The sequence below is a fragment of the Hirundo rustica genome, chromosome 1 (assembly GCF_015227805.2).
Source record: "Hirundo rustica isolate bHirRus1 chromosome 1, bHirRus1.pri.v3, whole genome shotgun sequence".
Taxonomy (NCBI): Eukaryota; Metazoa; Chordata; class Aves; order Passeriformes; family Hirundinidae; genus Hirundo; species Hirundo rustica.
Window position 1 is genome coordinate 100195329 of NC_053450.1, and position 16914 is coordinate 100212242.

The 16914-nt window shown below is 37.7% G+C and overlaps 1 protein-coding gene across 4 annotated transcripts in view; it reads left to right on the forward strand.

Annotated features, from left to right (window-relative positions):
• The window catches only part of ITGA9 (integrin subunit alpha 9), a 287285-nt gene that overhangs the window by 157632 nt on the left and 112739 nt on the right, over nt 1-16914 (forward strand). For all 4 annotated transcript variants that reach the window (XM_040055828.2, XM_040055806.1, XM_040055835.2 and 1 more), the window contains exon 18: nt 9269-9419. In XM_040055828.2, the coding sequence (XP_039911762.1) occupies nt 9269-9419 (151 nt within the window). The remainder of the gene's footprint in view (nt 1-9268; nt 9420-16914) is intronic.

Sequence of the window (16914 nt, forward strand, 5' to 3'; positions counted from 1 at the left end):
ATACACTAGCACCTGTGTGTTGCAATGAACAGGGCAGCTTTACCAAAAAGAAACAGTACAAGGAGAAAGAAAGATAATGTAACTGTCATGTAGCTGCTGTGTTCCAACACAAGCTGTGTGTATGACACATAAATCGGGTTGTAGGCCTAGGACTGTGAGCCCCCTTGGACAGAAAATGCTGAAATAAATATTGGTATTCCTAAGAAGGTTCCAAGAGGTCTGTCTTTCATGCAATTATTTGACATGGGGTTACCTTTTATCCATCATAAGAACAGAATTGCTTATCCACCCAAGTGCTTCTGACTGATGTTTGGCTATTAGGAAGAAGCAGCTTGCTTTTATGTGTTGGTTTAGAGCATCTTCAAAGGCCACCATTCATTAGGCTTAAATTTATGTTCTTCTCCAGACTGGCTAGGGTGGGTTCCTGTATATACTGCTTAAAATTGGGTGTTTTTTTGAAATGTGAAATTGGAAACAAAAGTCATAGGAAGCCAAAGGAATGACAGGTGCATTTTGCAAAAATTTTCAAGTTTTTCCAAATTATGGGTTGAATTGAATTGAACACTTTCAAAAGTTCTCTTATGAAATGGGATTTTTGAGAAATGTCCTTTTCCAATTGAAAGGTCAAGTTTGTGGGTTGCGCTGTTTCTCCTTCCATTAGTTCCTCTGAAATTAGCCAGAGAAGGGACAAAATTCCAGTCTGTCAAAAATTTCCTTGTGTTTAAAATGTTTCCATTTTAATGAAATAGTAATTTATGAAGAAAAAGTATTTTCCAGTATTGTCTGGTCAGTTCCTCAGAAGATTGTTTTTGCCTTTTTTCCATATAAACTTCTCTGACTTACTAAAGGATTAACATTTTTTATGCCAGCACTTCTTTTATTTCTGTGACCTCTTTTATGTATGGCTCTGTTTCTGATAAGCAGGTAAATTATTTGATGTGATGTTTTAGGATGTAATATTGAAGTACTTTACCCAAGCCTCTCTGAAAAGACAAAGGAGAGTGTGCATCACTTCCAGACTTTGAGCTTACAACTCTGAAGTTTATTAGCATATTATTTGTATTATTGAGGAGTGAATTTTGCATAGGAACTGTCTGTGCAACTGCAAAACTGACTGCAAGTGCTATGTATGGATACAAGGATGAATATGCTCAAGAACCTCTTAAAATGAGCGGAAGGACCCCCTCTATTTCAGTAGGCACATTATTGGATATTAAGTAGCTGATTTGAAAAATGAACCTCAGAAGTTCCATATTGACTTGTCAAATTGTTACAGAACCTGACCTGAAAGAATCCAGAAATCATAGATAAAAATGTGTTATGACGGCTTTGTCTAATTTGCTTTACACTAGCACAAGGTGTAACGGCATAGAACATGTGTTAGTGTTGTAACAGTGCAGAAAATCAGTGTGTTCTGAAGGAAGGAGCAATAACATAAAATTTTGATCAAAAGTTCAACGTTTTTGAGTGTATCTCATGAATGTGGTAATGTTTACTAAAAAAGTTAGTAAAGGTTGTCACTGATCTTAGGCTTTTACAAAGTGACGAAGTAAAGTTGCAAGCCTGTGATTTAATGGGAAAAGCAAAGCTCTTTGATAAATTTGACTAGGCTCACACCTCAGCACTTAGCCTCCTTTGATCATCCAGTAGAAATTTGTTTCCAGAGAAGCATCATGTTTCATAGTATGCCCATTGAGGTTTTATGCCTCTGAAGTGCATCTTAACAAAACAGTCATGATGAGGAAACACAATATCCTTTCTTGTGGAGCTTAATTATTTGCTCTTGTTTTTCCCTTCCTCTTCATTCATAGCAGATGAAGAATTTGTTTTCACTTATTTTATCTTTCCTTGAATAAACACTTCTTTCAACAATATTTCTGATGTTCTATTTACTCTAGACTATCTACCCTAAGTAGCAGAGCTGCTCAGATGAAACTCATATCAGCTTTACAAAAAACAACCAAATTGAAATTAGCAAATGTTATTGTTTAGCATTTCTAGTGCTAGGGAAGTGGTCTTGACAGTCAAGGCCCTGTATGTATAAAGCTGTGTATGCCAATATGGATAGTCCCAACTTTCAGAGCACAAATACAGAGCCATGACAGCAGTCATGTACTGCCTACTGGTTATTTGGTAAATATCCAGCGCTGTCCTAGCTCATGATCTTTTAAACTACCAAAAAAGTTCTAAGGAGAAAAAAAATGATGAAACATTGGGAAAATGGATATAAGTAGATGACCATTTGCGGCGACTCCAATAACAATATGTAGAACTCCAGTTTCTTCGGAGGGCATTGTAGCAAAGTTTTATTGAAGTATTTTGGTACAGTGGATATCATTGGTTGTTTCAGATCGATGCCTCTTAGTAAACAGCTTTGCAAGTAAACAAGGTGGTTAGAACAGCAAGTGTGAAATTAGAAATTGTTCAGAATGTCTTCTCCCAGCTCCTCCAAAGCAATCCCTGGGAAAGTCTGACTTACTTTCTCATGAGCTGCCTGATGCCTAAGAAATTCCTCTTTGACCACTGTCAGTTCTCACAGTAGATTGCTTAATTTTTTTCTCAAAAAGTAATACCAAGTCTTGTGCTGTAATTTAAGTGCTTTCATAAATTATAGCATAGTTTGATGTTATTTAAAAGTAATTTCCTGCACTGCAAAGGGTTCAGTGAGAAACTACTTACTACCATTTCATGTATATTTGTAATTCTGTTTGGAATTTACCTTTTTTGTTGAAGCTATGAAGCAGAATGATGATTTCTAATTTATTTATCTTTTACCTACAGACAGTTTTTAGTGTATTGAATGCTGAGTTTGTGAGGCATATGGAAAACTCATCCAGGGTTGGTTTTGCAGTTTCCTGAAAGGGCAGAACCCACAATTAATCAGGATACAGTGCAAATTGCAGTGGGAGCATAACTCAAAGCATAAGTGAATGTTTTCTGTTGTCAAAGATGAATGGGGATGAAGAAATGGTTTTTCAGTTCCCATCTGGTTTGTTGTGCTCATAGCTTCATAAATCTCTCCCAAAATAAATACGACCAACTTGATAACAGTGGACAGTCCTCTTCCTTTTGAAAATAGAGTGATAGAACCCATATGTATGGTAATAGAACTATCAAGTGATGAGTGTTAACAAACCAGAGTAGTCCACACATCTAGTACAAGAATACAGATTCCCAGTCTCTGTTTTCTAGTAACAGGTCACTGATGATCAGTCAAGAATATTGTACAAGCCAGTCTTGTCCCTTTTTAAACACTGGTTTTATTTTGAAAGAATAATTTAACTGTATCTACCGGAGTAGGATTTTGTTGTTATTTTAAACTAGACCCTAAAGAGATGTTCTTTCATATAATTTGAATTCATTGCTGGGCTGCTGTGTAACCTTGCCCTCCTTGTGAACATCTCAACATCAGTATTTTGTGGGCAGGCCTAAGATAGTTAAAGTCACTGTCACTCTAGCAACCAAAGCATAAAGCAAACAAAACAAAAGCTTAACCTCGGGAAGCACTGTCATATACCAGCTGCCTCAAGAGGTGGAAATTCTTGATAATTTACAGACCCCCAATGAGAAGCAGATGCACTTCTGTTTGGTGTTTGTAGTACACATATTTTCCTGTACAGATGTGCATGTATATGTATATCTATATAAACATACATATATACATCATATTTTGTGATGCAGCTACGTGAGCTTTTTCTGTATTACATCTTGAAATTGCAAAATCTGGTAAGCCTGAGGTTCTTCATAGGTCACCAGGTAAATCCTCTTGCTGGTTTTCTGTGAGCTGTAGAGGAAATGTGATATAGGGATATGTTGCTTATCATGTTTGATGTTTAGACATAGCTTACTCTTGGAGTATAACACCTGCTACTACAAAACAAATTGCCTTAAGTAATTTGTACTGTTACCTCTCTGTTTAACTGCCTTTTATTGACCTCTGAAAGTGATTGCTGGATAGGGCACTGATCTCTCATCAATGCTTAGCTGGGTATGGTTTTTAAATTGCATATTGCATCCCAGCATCCCAGGAGCAGGACAAGCAATTGAAGCTATATAATAGCAGGATATCTATTTCTGAAGGCATAATTTTCATAATAAACACATAGGTTTGCATGATTACTTCCTTAATTATCTAATTTCTAGAAACAGTATGGTAAAAAGTGCTATTGATTCAGCTTCACATTTCAGATCTATAGTCAACAATCATGTACTTTAACAGAGCTCTTCAAATATTTTAGCAAATAGGGAAAATATAGAGGTTTTTTTTTTTTTTTGTCATGTCAGTCTGATGTGTGCAGCTTCATCTACGTGCCTGATACCATATATCTGTTGCATTTCTTTCTCCCAGTAGTAACTAGTTTTTGTTTGCATTGCAACCTTAGCATGCTGTCTTTCACATACATGGAGGGATAGATTTGTCCCAGAAGGACAGTAATGTTTATTTCAAGGATAGCTTGTAAAGATGGTAGTTTGTATATGTGACTGCAAGGGTGAAAGATCGGATTAGATTAGATTAGAGATTAGATTAGAGCTTCTGTAGATTTTGTACCTCATCTTGCTTTCATGTCACAATTTCATAAACCAGAGCAGCTTGATTTAAGCCAAAAGCTGCTCCCTGGAGTAAACATTGTGTTAAAACAGAGGTGGCTCTTTCCCTGTTAATTCTTCAGTTCTGTTTATAAAGGGTTGTGAACGTCTGGGTGTAGTTGAAATTACTGATAATTATAAAAGGGCACCAGATTTCTGCAGGGTGATAAGGGGTATTTTTATGCAGATGTTATGCCTTGTTCTATCCATTCTATTTCAAAGTTCGAAGGTACACATGGGATTTATATCTGTTTTGTACTTAAGGGGAGGAAACTATACTTGGGGAAAAGAGAACCATTTCCAGAGAAGCATTGACTATATGGTAACTAGCCATAATTAGGAATGATTGTTTTTTCTATGCCGTAATAAAGAGCGGTGTGTGATGTGTGTCTTCCCCCACCTCCAATTCTCCTGCCCTCTCCACCTCTTGTTTACTACTCAAATGCATTCATTTCTAACATTAAAGTGTAGAAAAGATGGAAAAGGTAAGGCTCTGTGCCATATTCCTGAGTTGTAATATATATGGGAACTGAAGCACTAGAGATAGCAGCCCCGTACCAAAAAGCTGCTGGCACAAGCAGTTCTATGGCCATGGCCCTGGGCTCACCACCGCCAAAAGTAAGTGCCTTTTTTCACATAGGACATTTAGTTCCTTCCTAAAGGGGGAACGTTGGGAACATGGCTATTCAGTCTCCATCAAGAGCAATAATATTACGGTACTACTCTTAACCTGTGGTCTTCTGACACACAATCTTGGCTGACCACTCCTTGAATTCTCAATTATATTTTTTCTATCATATCATGTTATGTACTGCTCAGGGCACACTGCAAAGTTTCTGCTTGAGAACTAGATTGAGAAATACAGAGAAAGATCATGAATGAAATGATCTAATGGCCTTAGTGCTAGTTTGCCATAGCTAGCTTAATGTACTTCAGAGAGGCTCTGGTCATCAGCTGTGTGAGGTCTCTTTGCACCTTTGCTGGGATAGACTTCAGAATGAGAAGGGGAAGGCAGAAGTTCAGTGGATGCAGAATAGGCCATTGTATCTTGAATATTTGGTCCAGTCCTTAATCTAAATTGGCTGTGAACTTTCTAGAGAGAATTGCAATGCAATTCTTCTGAACGCACATGCAATGAGAAGGCAGTGTAACCAAGCAGTGTAAAATCCAATAGCTTTACTCCTGAGGGGTTGTTTAAAAATTTTATTTGGTTTATATTTGCTTATGGGGCTTCTACCTCTCTGTTTTGCACTGAGATATCAAATGAATTCCCAGATCAACTGAGGGTTTCAGCTTTTCAATGGCCTATGCGGTTTAAATATTTGCAAAACTCCTCCTGAAGTTCAACTATTGCTCAAGCCTGCAATAAGAAAAAACAACAGAAGAAAAGTAGTCAGGGTTGATGTAGAGTCTGTGGAGACAAAATAAATATTTAATTATCCTAGTAGCTACAAAGTCCAACTGCTGTGCTGGTTGGTGAAGGTAGAAATCTGGATCTGTCACAGCACCACTGTTTGTTGATTTACACCTTTTATTGATTTAAACGCAAAAGGTGGGGTTCTTTAATTTCATCTGATGGAGTTGGAGGACAGATTGGACTTTAGTTGTTAGAAACATTTTTTCCCATTTGCAGTCTAATTGACCATAGTTATAACTTCCACTGTCTATTGATCAGTAATGGTGATTATCCACATAGGTGCTAATTTGCTGTAAGGAAAGAAAGGTTCCTAATACAACTGAGAAACAAAATATGCACTAGAGAAAATGTCCCTGCACACCATTTGGAATGCTGATTATGCATCCACTGACCTGTGTTAATAAAAAGCAGCATCTTGAGGGGTGGAGAAATGAAGATTGCAGATACTTTTCAGTTTGTCTCTCAGATGGTCTTTCTTCCCTCACTGACCATAATGCAATGATGTGGTGTGGACATTAACAGTTAAAGCATTGAAAAAAGATATTTGTTTTATCCTGGAATTTGCTTTCCTTTTCTTAATCACTTAAGAAGTAAATTAAATATCTCTATTTACGTTCAATGTGATCTATCATTGTCAGTGAATTTAAAACCATGGCAGAAATTTGCAGCCTGATTTTTAGAATTGCTTGTTACTTACAAGTTTGCGTCATGTGAATGAAAGATAGAACTACTTAGTACTTCTGAATTTAAAACATTTTTTTCTTTCCTTGCAAACATTGATAACTTGACATCCTTCAGGCATCCATATACGGTCTACCCAGAACTTTTATTCTGTTCATTTTTGGGGTGTAGTACCCAACATAACAAGATGGTAGAATTCTGTCCAATTAACTGATTATTTCTTGATTTTTCCCACTTATTTTCTGTTTTCTTTTTGAGTTTTTGTTTGTTTGTTTGCTTGTGGTTTTGTGTTTTGGAGTTTTTGTTTGTCTGCTTTTGGGGGTTTTTTTGGGGGGTGGGGTTTTTGATGTTTGTTTGTTTGTTTGTTTGTTTGTTTGTTTGTTTGTTTTAGCCTTCCTTAATTTATGTGAGCAAGGTTACAAGGATCATATTGAAAACGTTGGCAGCTTTGTAGTTCTCATACATGAAAAAATAAACAAAAAGTCATTCCTTGATTACATTTCTTAAACTGGTTGGCAAACCTTGTTGAGATGAAGGGGTGTCTTTAGTTTGTTTTCTTGTTTCTGAAGGGTGACAACAAATTCTTTAGTTGACACATTTTGACTTGGCAACTAGGGCGCTTAATGTGTGGCAGGTGCTGGAGGAGGATGGTACCAGGGCAGTGATAGAGCTGTTCCAGCACCACAGCAGTCTTCTTTCTGCACTTGTGAGATTACACGTCCCGTATAGATGAGCCAGTAATTTGGTACATAAGGAGCAACAACTCAAATTAGTTTTGCAGTCAATCCTGTACTACATACACTTTTGCAAATCTTTATTTGCACTGATAATTTATTATGAGAATAAGCTAATATTGTGAAAGCAAAAAGTCCATTTATCAATACAATTGGTCAGTGTCTGCAGTTGATTTTAAGTGTGAGAAAGCAGACACATTTCCTGGATATTTGTATCTTCCTCATAATGTTTATTGTCAATGAACAGTAACCCATAATTTAGAATTAATAAATGAAGATTTAAATCCAGGAAACAAATATGCTACAAATATGGTTTGCATTACACAGTACAATCACAATCACAATTCATAGCCATCAGCTTTAGAGCCTGAATCTAGACCATCTTCCAAACTTCTCATTCACTAGAGTCCCTGACTGATTTGGTACGTATCATCAGAAACCCACGTTTAGAAACTTCTTGATAAACACAGGCAGATGGAATCTGGTAAACTCTGCCTTTGGACATCTGGTACAGCTGTGATTGGCAGAAGATGCTGAACAGTTATAACCACTGCATTTCCAGAAACTCAACTTTTATGCAGGTGCCCTGGCTGCAATAACATCAAGAAGGCTGTCAGATGAGGACTGTTAGCAATGGAGGGTCAGGCTGCCTTTAAAGACAGCTCTTGGCCTGCACACCAGCCATCTTCAGATAATTGGTGATAAGCAGAATGTGGTGTGTGCCAATGTGTATGTCACTGGAACAGCTGTTCCTTTATAGATATTGGGTGAATGAAAAGTGGTTCATTCTTACTTTTGGGCTGACTGTACTCTAGATGAAATAACTGTGAGCATCTCCCTGCAGTGTGGCTGGAATTCTTTGTCCTTTTCTGACTAGCTACTCAGTGTTTTCTCTGTGGCACTGCCTCTGTTTCTTCAGGATGTATGAATGGTCTTAGAGACCAGTTACAATAACTACCAAATCTAATATTTGGCTATTTTTTCTAATTTTTAAATTAATATCTGGTACATTTCATATTATCTTTTACCATTACTTCTGAGACTTGTAGATCTGTGCATTGATACTGTGTATACTGTGCATCTTTAGCATTTATTCCTATTTACCTCATTTTCTGAACAGCCTAGAAGGACTGAATGCCAAATAATAAATATGTGTGCATGAATATCTATTTTTAGCTCTATGTGTGCATGTCTGTGTACATAATCTGTAATGCCATATTGCAACAGTGTGTTGATTCATTTTATATAGCTGTTAGCCTTGCCATTCTACTTGTAGAAAGTGGCTCCACCATGTTAAGTCCAGCATAAACCCTAAAGAAAGATTATTCACATTCAGTGGTAATTAATTGCAATTTCCACACATTTCTTTCATTTACACCAGTTTTTGCATTTTATTTGAGCCTGTTTTAGATTTTTTCTATCTATAGCATAACTCTAAGAAGATTTTTCAGACAGTTGCTAGAATAAGTTGGAATTATTGAGAGACAAAGTCAAATAGCTTGTGTATTTGAATGCAAGCATAATATTTTGCAGTTGTTCCAATTTCCCTGTCTGATTACTTTACAGTTTTCAACTAATTTATTATCACAAAAAGTAGGGCATGTGAAATAGTTTCATGTGGGAATCATGGGGTTTTCCTACAGTCCCAAAATACAGTGTCAGAACCCTGACTCAGGAGCTGTTCATTCCTAGTATGGCCCTCTGCACTGTACAGTACAGCACATTCCTGAACTTCTGACTGCTGAGCTTTTAAACATTTGAGTTGTAACACTTCTGTAGCATGAAGAAAGCAGGATGAGAGTGTGAAAGTTGACCAGAATAAAACCAATGTAACTGTTTCTGCTTACAGTGTTGATGACAGAACTGCCTACTTGGCCCTGGGAGCAGTGAGGAACATCTCACTTAAAATTTTCATCTCCAACATTGGTGATGATGCCTACGACACCAATGTTTTCTTCAATTTTTCTGGAGAGCTCTTCTTCATCAAAATGTGGCAAAAGGTAAGAAAGGCTAATCTCACTGCAAGCAAGTCTCTTAACTTCAAGTCAATTTAATTACCAATTAAGGATGGACTAGAGGATGACCTAGTCCACACTGCTAAGACATTTGGAAGTTGCTTTTCGTTTTGCTGGACTTTTAATTTCTTTCAGGCTCTTTAATGAGGTTTTTCCCTTTCATGGATTGGGGTATGTATAGATTACACCATGGATTGGGGTATGTATAGATTACACCTTCTGTATTTCTGCAGAAGACACATGCCTGTTATTTGTAGTGCACTAATGAAAAAAGAAGACAGTTTGTTGGAGATATCAAGAAGCAAAGGGACACTGGTTAGAAACTGATGAAGTACCAAATGGCACTAAAATACAAAGCGTCACTTTTGTTTCAGGGTGCCACACTGCATCCAGCAGTCCTGGTTCTCTCTTGACCTGGACTTCTAGACTTTCTCCTTGCTGAAACCAAGATACACTTGTTCTTTGTTCATATCCTGGTGCAACTTTGGGTTATGGCCAGGGCACATCACTAAATCCAAGAGGTCATGAGTACTTTTAATTTCATCCACATGGAATCAGGTGAATATTTTTAGTTTTCGTCTCTTTTCATTTAGATAAAAATACTTGGATGTTTTCATTAGCAGGAGTTAACAGAGAATTAAAGGTGTTTTAATGCAAACACAGAATCAAGCTTTTTGCAAACTGATGGCCGTGAAAACTTTTTGAGTGTGAGTGATATGACAATAATTGTGCAGCATGGGAGCTGTATGATTGTGACAACATTCTCTGTTTGTTCCTGCTTTTCAAAGTTGTTTGTCTCTCTTCTAGAGCTTTGTTTTGCAGGCCATAAGAGCAATATTAAAAACAGTAATACAACTATTGCAAAGTTCAGGATTAACTTGGTCCACTGAGTCAATGAAATTTTGCCATTATTTGTCTTGTTTTATGATAGGCTTAAATTATTATAAACTTCTTAAATTAACTCCCTGCATAATTAAAAAACCCCATAATTTCTTATGCATGTTAATTCTCTTAGTGTTCAGTTTTGCTTGCACAGTTGCAAGCCTCAGTGAATTGTCTTTTTATTATAAACTTCATTTTCAGACATTATTTATTAGGAGGGAAAAGGTAGGGGATAAACTAGAAATGCCTATGCCCATGGACAACTTCTCCATAATTAAAGTTTTATGGGAAGACTTTCAGTCTGGCCCAGTTCTTGCTGAAGTCAGTGAGAGGGTTTCCATTCCTTTCCACTAGAAAAGAAACAAAGCTTGATGTGAGGTTTTTATCTTATTTTTCTTCGTATTAGAGCCAGGATTAATACACGGGAGTCACAGTTTCGTGTTCGGACTCAGTGTTCATTAATTCTTATCCATATTACACAAGTCATGAGCTCTAACTAGCCAGGTAGAAAATGGAGGTGTCTCTAACTTTTTCAAAGGTTATTTAAGCATAAACTATCCAATAACGAGATGACACCTATATTATTTATACTTTTAACCCAATAATTGACCACCCAATGTCCGCAATGTGGGCTTTTTTCACCCAGTTAGGAAAAAAACACCCAAAACCAAGAAGAAGAAGAAGGTGAAGAAGGACTTAGACAACCCCCTAAATCCTCCATATTGCCCCATATATATTACTATATACTAAAATCTTAAATTCTAAGTTTTTCACCCTGTGAGATCACACAATACTATTCAAACTACACACCCACACCCCCAATGCTATCATTCAATTTTGGAAGCCTGTTCCACGACCTCAAATCAAATGCAGTACTTGCTTGAGGATCAGTGCCCTTCAGCACAGAAAACCTAAAATTTTCAGCCTCCAGGGTTCCAACAGCTTGACGCATGTTCTTTTAAAATATTATTGTAATAATTTTCTTTTTTTAATATTTTACACATACCAAGTAACTGTAACACCAATTGCCTTCATCATTTTCCTTGGCCAACACTGTGAGGAAAGAAGCTGATGTGTTGTTTCCTGTGATATTTTACCCTGAGCTTGGGTTTATAGAAGACTTGAAAACACCTGTGCTGAGTGCTGCATACAAGGAGCAGTTTCTAGAAGTGGCTGACATTCTAGTATTATCTCATTACCCAGTTTATTTTCTTCTAAGAGAAACTAGTATTTCTTTAAAAAAAGTACTGCACACATCTTCCTCAGGTCTTGTAAACAGCATCAAAGTCTGCTATTATTCCTGCTATTCCAATGTTCTTATGATTAATTTCATAGAGTTTGGTTGGGGTTTTTTTTCGGATATTTATTTCAGTAACAGTTTTAGAAAACCAAGTTACAGGTAGGCTATTTTACTTTGTCTCATTCAGCTTTTCCTTTTGGTCAAATTAATATATCATTGGCCTCATCATTTTTTCAGGTTGGAAACTAGATAATGATGTCATAGCCTCAATTACAGTGTTATATTTTCCCTAAGCTCTTTGACAATGTGGGGTGGGTTTTTTTAGTAAAATAACAGTTTCCATGTTTCATAACCTACTCCCATCCTTTGACATCTATGCAGATTTTGTTCCTTTTTGAATATTATCCAAGCAAAAATCCAGAACATAAAGCCAGAGCACCTAGAGTTGAAGCTATCAGACTTCATTGTTTATTTTAATTTTCTTTTTCTGTGAATGCTCAATGAAACCCATGGCTTTTCTGCTTCCCTTAGGATTAGTAAGGAGCAGTGCTTTTTCAGGTCAGGGGCTGTCAGTGCTATGTAATATACCCCTACTCACAACAGGCAGGAATTGAAGGCTAGACTGTTGATCCAAATTTTCCACTTGGGATTCATGTATCATTCCTATCATCAGGAAATGAGCATTGTAGATTTGGTTTATTCGTGTAATTAGTAGCAATTTGAGCCTTTTAAACTCATCTCCTATACTATGATTTATCATACGCACCTGAGACATTGATATTTCGGGCTTATATGGGGTCTGTATATATGTATATATATATACAGAGAGAGAGAGAGAGATACAGATATACAGATATATAAATAATTCTTTTATTACTTTAAATTTTTTCCCCAATAAATTAACTGAATGGATAGAATGAAAATCCTCAAGTCTTTTGGGATAATCCTGATTGGAAGTGGTTTAGAAGCTGTGATTTTGCAGAATATTAAACCTTTTTCTCCTCAGTGTTGGAAGAAACTGTATGAGTTGGATTGCTATATATATTGAGAAGTTTTATACTGATCATGTGGGGCTGTGCTTTGGGTTACACATGTGGAAAGTGTTTGTCCTGGAAGTAGTTCATAATGATTTTTAATTTGACTGCTTATCTTGGATGTCTTTTCCAACTTTGATGATTCTATGATCATATATATATATATATATATGTGTGTGTGTGTGTGTGTGTGTGTGTGTGTGTGTGTGTGTGTGTGTTTGTGTGTGTGTGTGTGTGTATGTATATGTATATGTATATGTATATGTATATGTATATGTATAGTGGTTTTGAAGATGATCTTGGGATGCTTTGTGTGGCTCAAATTATTAAGGGAGGTTTTATGGGATTGCCTAGTTCTGCCCTTCTCACAGGTCTGCCAGGGAATGATTTTCTAAAGGAAGAACAGCTGTGTGGATGAATACAGTCATGTGAGATGTAATTTTTACAGGGTTTAGAAGGCAACCTGTGCTATAGCAAAGACCATTTTCAGTGAATCCTGACCTACTTGCTGGTCATTACTTACATCATCATACTGAATGGATATACCGCTCAATGTGGCATTTTTCTGTGTCTGGGCATCAGCAGAGGTCCTGGTTTCCATCCATGTGAAGAAGGGAAAAGGAGATCCAAAGCACCTAACCTATGAGACTTCTTCAAGGAGGTGGAGAAGGGCTTCCTGAGTTATAGGCAGTAGCTGTTCACCCTGTTTCAGTCTCTGAGTGGCCCACAGCTCACCAGCCAAGCTGCTGCTCCCTGCACATTTTCAGAAGCTACACAGAGCTGGGAGCCAACAGTACCAAGACATAGGAGAAGGCTTTGGCAAAGAGATTTAGCTGCCTCTATTGCTGAGATCCAGCCACCCCTGTCTAGACTGTCATTTTGATAAACTGCATTCTTAGGAGAAAGATAAAAACCCTTCACAGAAAAAAGAGCTCAGTATATAATATAGTGAACTCAATATACCCAACTTGGATATGCTTATTTAAAGGTTGTGCTGTCCCTATGGATCCCAAAGATCACCAGTGACTTTTCTTGTCCAGTGTCTCACTTCATTATGTTTTGCTCTTAAACTCAGTGGACAAAGACTTGCCAATGTTGGAGGTGAAAAATCTAAGGGATGGGGTTCATCTCCTATGTTCTTAGGACAAGGCTTAAAATTGTCTGAACTTTGACATCCTCTGCAAAAGACCTAAATAAGAATTAATTTGCACAGCTTTCAGCTTTCATTGCAGCAAGAAATGGGGGGTTATTTTTGTTGTTATTTGAAACCTTAAGTTTATTGACTTTCTGGTATGAAAGGTCAGTTCTGTTTTGGCAGGAGTTTCTCTTGGTCGCTTTTCTAATAGGCATCTCTGATGCTCTTAAAACATAAATGACACATCTGATGTAAAATCCTATAGAATTGTAGGCAAATTATCTATATTTACATTATATATAAACATATATATTATATGGATAATATGCATGTGTATATATATTTTTATGTATTTTTGTTGCTTAGTTCTTTAGAACATTGTAGTCATGGTCTACTGTGGCTGGAAGTGCCAATTGTTCTCTTTCACCTAGTTGTTTAGTTTTCTCCTGTGAAGCTGATAGGATAAAACCCAAGCCCTCTTTAATTTTATTAAGCACCAGACACGATCATGTGGCATACTCTTGAAGTCAGTGACAGTTTTGTTGTAGAAAGACTAAAAAACCAGCTGCACAGTCAAAAACATGAATAAGGTTGTGAAGTTTTTAGCTGAAAATCAAAGGAGAAGCCAGTGCTGCTTAAGAAACCACAAATTTTCCTGTCCATGGATTTTATATCAGTCTGTATTCCTGTTAGCAAAAGGAGGCACGTTAAACCCCATCTGAAGGAGGCCCCACATATAGTTTTGGTTTGTGGTTTTGGGGTGGTTTGTTGTTGTTGTTGGGTTTTTTTGTTTTTTGGTTTTTTTTTTTTGAGAGTTAGCTTCTCATGGCATTTCATCAAAACCAGAGGCATTAAACACAGCAGGGAGGAAGAGTGAGTGAGTAGTATTTCAGCTGGCATTGTTACAGGCTCTGGGAGTGAGCAGGGAACCACCTCTTCACTGTGGATCCCCCACGCAGGCAGGCTGCAGGGGATGCTGAGCCAGGCACGTTCCCAGATGGCAGCGCTTTTGCAGCCTGCCTTGGGAGGAGGCCAGAAAACCTGCACTTGACTTTTGACCATAACAATCTGCAGACACAGGGAATTCCACTTAGGAAGGGAAAAAGAGGAGTGCATTAAAAAACTGCTCTATACAGTAGTGTGGTACATTTTAAAGCCTTACAAGTGATCTGCTAAGCTTTTATTTTAAAGAAAGGTAAATATATTTTAAATAAGGCTGTTTCAATGTCCAAGTGCGGTAGGTAATGGGTTATACCTTTGCATTTCAGCGTTGTTCCAAGGTTTCAAGGTATTCATGATGTTAAAAGGGTTTTTGGGGAAGATATCCTAATGCACACAGTGTTTGAGTTTCTGAAAGAGAAAGACCAAAATCCCCAAACCTATGTGTGTTTCAAGGAGCCATTTCCTGGGGTTTCAGATTTGGCTTTGGCTCTTGAGGGATTTTATGTTGAGCTAAGATTTATAAATTCCAGGAAAATGTCCAGTGCCAAGCTCATTATCATTGTTATTACCTTAATGTTATTCTTTACAGTTGAACTGAAGGATGGAAAGGACAGAAGGGGGCGGTAATGCTTGATTTTATTGATTGTATTTCCTCATTATTTAATTGGTTTAAACTGTGAGTTGTGGGGGGTGTGTTAAATTATTTGTGAGGGTTTTAGTTTACTTTTTCAAACTTTTTGTAGCTGATGATACTTGGATTTATTTTCTGAACTCATTATGAATTTAAGCATTTTATTGTAACACTAAGAGTGAATAACTTGCAGTTGAATACACCAATATTCATTATAATTGAAGCCTTATACACAGAAGGTTGTCTTACTGTATATCTGGGCATATATTGTTCATGCTTTCAGAAGTACCACTAGAAAATTAGTATTGGCTAATTTGTTTGATTTCTGCCTTTTGTTTCCTGCTTCCAATTTTTGGAGCAGCATGTTTTAAAGATAGGTTATTGTTGTCAAATAAAAATGTGTATAGCTATTAGATTTGCATGGTAGCAGGGAGAGCTATAAGAGTGGCTTCTCAGAGAAGCTGCTGGAAGCTTCCCCCATATCCAGTGCAGTCAACTCCATGACAGACCTGCTGCTGGTCAAGGCTGAGCCAATCAGAGGTGATGGTAGCACCTCTGTGATAATATATTTAATCAGGAAAAAAGTTATAATGCAGAAGTAGTTGTGGCCAGAGAAGTGTGAGAACATGTGAGAGGAACTCTGCAGACACCAAGTTAAGTGGAGTAGGAGGAGCAAGGAGTGCTCCAGATGCAGAGCTGAGATTTCCCTGCAGTCTGTGGTGCAGACCATGGTGAAGCAGCTCTGCCCCTGCAGCCCATGAAAGAGACCCACACTGTAGCAGGTGGATGCCCAAAAGGCTGTGACCCCACCCATAGGAAGCCCATGCTGGGGCAGTCTCCTGCCAGGGATCTGCAGATGCCTGGAGAAAGGAGCCCACACTAGAGCAGGACTTGTGACCCTGTGGGTGACCCACAATTGTAGCAGACAGTTTGAAGGACTGCACATAGTGGAAGGAACTCATGCTGGAGCAGTTAGTGAAGAACTGTAGCAGCCGTAGCACATGAGAAGGACTCATGTGGGAGATGTTCATGGAGAATGGTCTCCTGTAGGAGGGACCCCAAGTAGTAGCAGAGGAAGGGTTTCTCTCCCTGGGCAGGACACAACACTAGGAACAGCATGTGATGAGCTGACTGTAACTCCCATTTCTCATCTCCCTGTGTAGCTTGAAGAGCAGGAGGTAGAGCCCAACAAGGAGGGAGGGGTAGAGAGAGGTTTTTTCAAGATTTGTTTTACTTCTCATTATTCTGCTCTGATTGGTAATAAATTAAATTCATTGCTCTACTCAATTAATTTCCTCACAGCTGAGTCTGTTTTGCTGGTGATGGTTATCAATGAGTGATCTCTCCCAGTCCTTACTCAATACATGAACCTTATGTTGTATTTTCTCTCCCTTGGGTAGTTGAGGAGGGTAGTAATACAGTGTCTTTGGTGGTGTTGGGGGTTAGGTTTGTTCCTTTTTTTCTTTCTTTTTTTTTTTTTTTTTTTTTTTTTTTTTTTTTTTTTTTTTTTTTTTTTTTCTGTCTTAGAGAATTTTTCCCCTTAAGTTGCTAAGAGACTTAAGTACTGGTGCTTAGATGGTGCCTGATCAACACAAAGGAGGGGGAAGATCGCGAGT